General features: G+C 31.3%; 1 protein-coding gene across 1 annotated transcript; it reads left to right on the top strand.

Moving 5' to 3' along the window:
* Positions 1-4,238: 4,238 nt before the first annotated feature.
* LOC132730039 (calmodulin-A-like) lies at positions 4,239-5,583 on the top strand (the record flags this gene model as incomplete). Its single annotated transcript, XM_060715885.1, has 3 exons — positions 4,239-4,269; positions 4,970-5,113; positions 5,255-5,583. Coding segments are annotated over 3 exons (504 nt in total), but the record flags the coding sequence as incomplete, so codon positions are not given.
* Positions 5,584-6,995: the final 1,412 nt, after the last annotated feature.

Here is a 6,995-nt window from a genome sequence, read left to right as displayed (position 1 = left end):
AGCGGCGGGGCACACTTGTACACCGATATTAAACCGATATTACAAATGTATGCTCCATTCAAAGGTCAGACTTTTAAACATTTGTCATGGAAAACGCTATGTTAAGAATGCATTTGGATGAAGCAATATAAAGATGTGAAAAGTTGTAGGGATAGTGCAGCAGGGGGTGGGGTATTCCATACAGTTAGCTAAGTGTGTACACCATACCATTATCACAGCCCGGGCAAGGTACATCCGTCAGGAGGAATGTGGGAGGCCAACAAAGGGTGATGACAATAGCTAAAAAAACCTATTCTTGAGTATCCGGGCCCGTTTAGGATTTGATGTTACATTGGTGCAAGTGTAGGCAGTTATCCCTGCTAGGACTGTCAGAAACCTCACGAGAAGGCGTTGCCAAGCAGTTGTTTTTAAAGCAAAAGGTGATACACAAGCTAATGAGAAAATATTTAAAAAAATGTGTGGCCAAAAATCTTAGATATAGGGGTCGCCCTCCTCTCTAACACATGACTAATGCAAATCAGTAAAAGACGTTATCTTTACCCTTAATTCAAATTGATTTAATACGAAAGTGACATTAAAAGTCATCTGTACGACGGTAATGAAATCATTGTCGAAAATATTTACACTGAAACATTTGTTGCGTAGCAAAAGAGAAGTTTATATTCAAACTACACTGTATTAGGATATAAGACTTTAAATCATCAAATTACTGCTTTAAATGAATATGTGAAAATGGTTTACATTCAAGTCTGTAATATTTGGCGGCGTCCTTTTTTCTCTGGATAAGAAACGATTAACTGTAGAAGGTAAAATGTACAGATATACATGTTGACAAAGCAGCAAGAATATGCTCCCAACGGCATCAAATATTAGGTATTTTGTTTCAGAGTTTCCTAACCTATCAATTATTCGTTTCAAATAAGGATAATTGCTTTGAAGATTAATAAAATTCTGCTTAGCGGTTTAAAGAAATTGCTGAAGTGGCTCAAAATCTAATAAAGTACTCTATAAGCGTCGTTTTGATCTTGAACACCCACATATTGAATCTACCTGTATTCATATAACATAAAGTAATTTTAAACCGTTCTTAATAATGTTTGTATACAGGCCAGCGGATAGTAGTCAATTTTAAATTGGCATATTTGGACAGTTACTAGATAAAGTTGATTGTTTCTATATTGAAACTCAAGGTGACATTAACTACATACGTGTACCCGGAAAAAAATCAAACCGATTTACAAATAAAATGTGGCATGATCTTACTTAATAATTTGGCTTGACTCAATAAAAATGAAAACAGTAAGTGAAACTTCTAACATTTGTTACAAACAATAGATCGTCAATCATCGATCACATATAAACAACAAGATACGAACTAATTAGCGAAATTCCATTTCCAAATCTCATTAAAATCATATCCTAACTGTCGCTCTACTACTCATCGCTTCGTAGCAAAGGGTAAAGGAGCGAAAACGATGATCTGATTTTAAAGAGATTGATCCATTCCTGTGTATAGTTTTATTGAACACTTCCCAAGATGTTTAACAAGATCACTCATTCAAGACATTTGTTGAAGTTACTTTTAGAAATGGACAATATATTGCTCATTCTTATATCATTGAATAAACAAGAGATCCAAATGTGTCGAAACAAGTATACGATAATATTATCAATGGCACGAAAGTAAGGAACAACCAGGAAGAGCGGCTAAACGAACGCAAACTCGCACTTAAACGTGATATTTCGGTTTAATTAAGAAATAAAAAATGCAATTCTTAAAAAAGATTATTTACAGAAGACTCATAACAGACAATGACTAAGAAAAGCAAAAAGAATATCAAAAGATATAATTAAAGTACCATAGATTAGTGGGAAGTTTTACCGTCATAGTTGATAACAAATAATAATGAAGAAATCGGAGGTAAAACAAATATTGAATATGTGTAACAGTTAAACTGATTTGGGCGGAATTGGTCCAACTAGTTCACATTACTGTGGTGACCCACATCGCTTTATCCATTGCGTTAATGGTTAACAATTTTATTGATACTAGCTTATTCCTTATCTCTCTCAAATAGGCTTACGTTTTCTCTATTTTCAAAGGTGACGATTGAGAAAATCCAAGCAACTGTAGGCCGGCCTACAATTTCCAAAATTTGTAAAATTCCTTAATCAATATCAGTAAATGTTATTATAACCTACTGTATATTGTACTGCTTATTATTGGCATTATTAAATTTAAGACAAGTTAAATTACTTTTTAAGATGGGATATTAATATGTTCTCCTACAGGAAGTTTTCTCATCTAGTCGGGTGGTACAATTTATATATTTTATCGAAAAATCGTCATGCGAATAGAATTATGAAATGTATCGTTAATTGTATTGTTTGAAGAAAACAATCTTAAATAATAAGTTTGACATACATTTTCATGTTTTCAATAAAACATTGTGTGTCATTTAAAATATATATGTATATAGCGATAAGGCTTTTATAACTTATTTAACTAAACAATCCACTTTACTGTAATGTTTCTCAAGTGGAAGGTATTGGTTGTTACAGACAATTTCAATCTAAATTTCACAAAAATGAAGTTAATACACGTATGTTCCTTAAAAAGTTGTCATAAAAAGTTATGTATTTAAAAACAATAACACTTCTATGAAATAAAATCACGTTTTAGTTGGGTTGTAAAGAAAAAGAAAAGCAATGCAACACAACAGACCGTTAATTTATATAATATGAATTATCATGTGTCCCTACAAAATATGTCGCTCCAAAAACATCCCTTGCATAATTTAGACATTATTATTACTGGAATGTCTGTAAATGTTATTAGTGCTGATATTTACCAATACAGGATATTGTTTATGAGGTAGACAAAAGATTCGGTCGTGAATTGCAGCATTTAGGAAATTACTATATACTTTTGGAATAAAGGAATAGCTGAGCACCCTAGGCCTGTTCTGTATCCAGGTCTTACGGTAAAGAAGTGTCTTGCTTTCATGAAAAATGATCCCAATCAGGAAAGTCCTGTATTTAAAAGAAAAATCTCAGTATAGTTTATAATCCATTTCTTACGTATTTGTGATTCAAACATCCAACAAACTTCGGCTACCCAAAATGTTTTCAACATCCTCTTTACTCAGCATGTCTGTGCAATATGAATTACAAATAGAACATGTTTTATCCATTCAAAAATAGTAGCCTTTGTACATTAAAATTTGCTCGTTTTGATTGATGTTGTAGTTCTAAACCCTACAGTCTGTTGATGCCTTATTTTAGATGTCCAGTCATTCGTTAAAAACGGTTATTAAAATTTCCTTTAGTAACAACATCTTATATTCTAATTTAAGTTTTGTCGGTCTTGGAAAAACAAACCAGCATCTTTACCAGTCTGTAAACATAATTCAAGGTGAAACAGTGTACGCTTAATTAAATCAATAATAAAGATATAAGATTGGAGTAGAAATATTAGAAACTAGATATGTATGAAATTAAAAGAGTTTATTAGATCTATTTTAGGAACACTTTCTCTCTCCATATCGCCCAATAAACTTGCGCGTGCGCAATATTACTTTTTTTCAATAATTACGAACTTGCAAGTTTAAATTTCTCATAAAACACAAATCCCTGTCTGTTGACATGACAGTTTGCATGTAGTGTAATAGCATTGATTTTCTCTTTGCTCGACTAACAGAAATGAAACATGTTATAATTATTTCATAAAACATAATTGTGCATATGAGATTCTGGAAAGGAAAATGTATTATTATTGAAATATCATTTTCTCATCACTGGTCAAGGCGGCATAGGTTATTTTATCCGAAAATTTCTGTAATACAAAGTTAGTTATAGGACTGAATTACCTTTGTAAATATGGTAAGTTATTTCTTAGTTTAGTCTCAGGGAAACATATTTCCTTTTATCACCTTTTAGTCCTATACATGGCATAGTACTATATGTTATTTAGGTATATGTATTAATTCATTAAAGTGACGTATGAAATGTTTCAATACTTAAACCATGCTTCTTTCAAATTTAATTATTTACACGTGTCTTTATTCTTTACATTTCTCGACCAGGAGCTAAGACCTCTAACGACTTGTGTATCTTGTAACTAAATTTCAACATTATTGAAATCAGTGGCATTATATATATCATACAGTAAGATGGCACATTTGTTTCTAAAGAAGTAGAACTTAGTAGCCTTATAACTTTTTATATAAATATTTTAGGCTGATCTGCTGACTGATGAACAAGTCAAAGGTATAATATGGTATTATATTCGACAATAATAATCTGACATGTACATAATGACTAATGTATCACGAATTTCTTGACATCTCATATTTTTTGTAACAATGAAATAATAAACGTTTCAAAATAAAATATTTGACTTATAGTAGTATTCTAATTTTTACATATTTTCTAACTTAGAACATGTGTTTTTCTAGCAGTGAAATAATGTTGGTATAATGAAATGTTTAAAACCTTACTGATTTATATATACAATCATAAAATAAATTCGATACTTAACCCATGAATAGAATGAAATAAAATAAATTGACATGTACGATTTACGTTCTTGAAATCACAAAAACTCAGATTTAGTCAGTGAAATGTATCCGACAAGTAAAGTTTTATAATTGAGGGGATCTTTTATATCTTTAAATAAATAATGAGATATGAGCCGCGCCACGACAAAACCAACATAATGGGTTTGCGACCAGCATGGATCCAGACCAGCCTGCGCATCCGCGCAGTCTAATCAGGATCCATGCTGTTCGCTTACAAACCCTATAACAAGTAAAGAAACTGATAGCGAACAACATGGATCCTGATCAGACTGCGCTGATGCGCAGGCTGGTCTGGATCCATGCTGGTCGCAAACGCATTATGTTGGTTTTGTCGTGACGCGGCTCATATATATTCTAAAATAATAGATATACGATGTTACATGTTTAAGAATGTAAGGAGGTGTTCAACCTGTTTGACAAGGATGGAGATGGTGCAATAACAACACAAGAACTGGGTAAAGTAATGAGATCACTTGGTCAGAACCCTACAGGACCAGAACTGCAAGAAATAATTAACAAAGTGGACGCTGATGGTAGGCATCTAATTTATTTAAAATATTTCTATGTACTTTCAAGTTAATTGTTAGTTATTGGTGTTTTTCTTTCAAGACAAATACTGTTATTTTTTTAATTATCTTAACTTTCTTCAAAACATATAAAATTGTATTTTCTAGGAAGCGGATCTATAGACTTTACAGAATTTTTAACATTAATGAAGAGGAAAATGAATGAGAATTACACAGAAGCGGAACTACGTTCGGCTTTTAAAGTGTTCGACATAGACGGTAATGGTCAGATTTCGTCGTCAGAACTAAGGCACGTGATGACAAATCTCGGAGAGAAACTCTCTGATGCCGAGATTGATGACATGATTAGAGAAGCAGATGTCAACTGTGACGGACAAATCAATTATGAAGGTAGGCACAAAAATATCCAGACATATATTGATCTTTTTTACCTTTTCGTGGTCATCATAAAAACAGTCCTTAGCTTAACTATATAATTATAATGAATGATAAATGTTTCTTTTACTACTTGATCTCAGTTTATTTCTATTTTGTTAAATAAATGCAAATCAATACATATTTGTTTTGTTCTTTCGATTTTAATTCACGTTTACACTGTAAAAAGTCATATAATATTATACATGTACATGCATTTATTAAAGAAGACCTCGGAGTGCCTCCGTGTATTATCTCAGACACACGCAAGTATATGAGACGTACCGTCAACTTTCGAAATTAATAATTGTCAGAAAAAATAAAAGCTTGGGTGGTTTAAAACCCAAAAGATGCAATGGAAAATGATTAACTTAAAATTTCCCCCAAAAGGAAAACCCAAATTTAATGAGTAGAGCATTTTTCTCAAAAAGAAAAAAAAGTTGGAAAACTTATTCTTTTTTTTAAAATTTCGTTCGAATGAGGGACCCCAATAGAGATGTCTTACAAAGCTTAATGAAGTTAAAAATGAAATTTTTGGCAACAAACAATTGGTTCCGTTTTTTGTTTTTGTTGTTGTTTTCACATTAAAATCGACGAAAGAAACATACAATGCTATTCATGTAGATATTATACATTACTATAGTAGAAACGTATTTTAGGTTATTCAATAATAAAAGGCGTCGGAACAACGTAATAATTCTTCTTTCTCGATAGCCTGACGTTATGAATAGATGTCAGTGTTCAAAATAATTTTAAGACAGCAATACTTTATTTGATAAAAATAAAAAAAGTATTTTTTTTTACATTTACAACATGACTGTTTAAAGTAATGAAACATATTGCATAAGGCACACAGGTATCAAACAAAAGTATACGTGTTATTATAGACGTGTATTTCATGATTTACAAATTCATTTACTTTTTATTATCTTTACTATTCTTCCCGAGCAATTTTTCATGATAATTCATCTAGCTTGATTTACTTTGTCATGAATATGTGTTATGTAAAACATTTCTTGTACAATAAAAATGACCTTACATACGTGTTTTGTTGATTAGTTTTCGAGTGTTTCATTCATGCGCAAAGTAAAATTAATTGCCAATATAGCTATACATAACACTTAACAATAAAACAATGTCGCAATGCGACAAAACTTTGAAGGTGAAGGAAATTTCACTCTCATCTATAATGAAATAGTTGTAACAACGTAAAAGCGTATAAAACTTTGTAAAGGACTTTACAAAACGAAAATGGTAAGTTGTTGTTTTAGACTTATTTAAATAGATAAGTATGTGAATAAGAGGAAATGTGTATTGTTGTTTGTCAAAACTTTTTATTTTTTTATTCTTGTATTTGTCAACTTTATTCATTTTAATTAGAAAGTATAATGTATATGTTATCTTTAGACTGTCTAGATCTGCTTATTTTATTTTTCCCCCAATGGTAAAAAAGCAATAAGCGAACATATTCGAA

The sequence above is a fragment of the Ruditapes philippinarum genome, unplaced genomic scaffold, assembly GCF_026571515.1.
Source record: "Ruditapes philippinarum isolate M1 unplaced genomic scaffold, ASM2657151v2 ctg23522_1_1_1_1, whole genome shotgun sequence".
Taxonomy (NCBI): domain Eukaryota; kingdom Metazoa; phylum Mollusca; class Bivalvia; order Venerida; family Veneridae; genus Ruditapes; species Ruditapes philippinarum.
The sequence above is the reverse complement of the archived record's forward strand: the minus strand, read 5'-3'. Positions and strand labels throughout refer to the sequence as shown.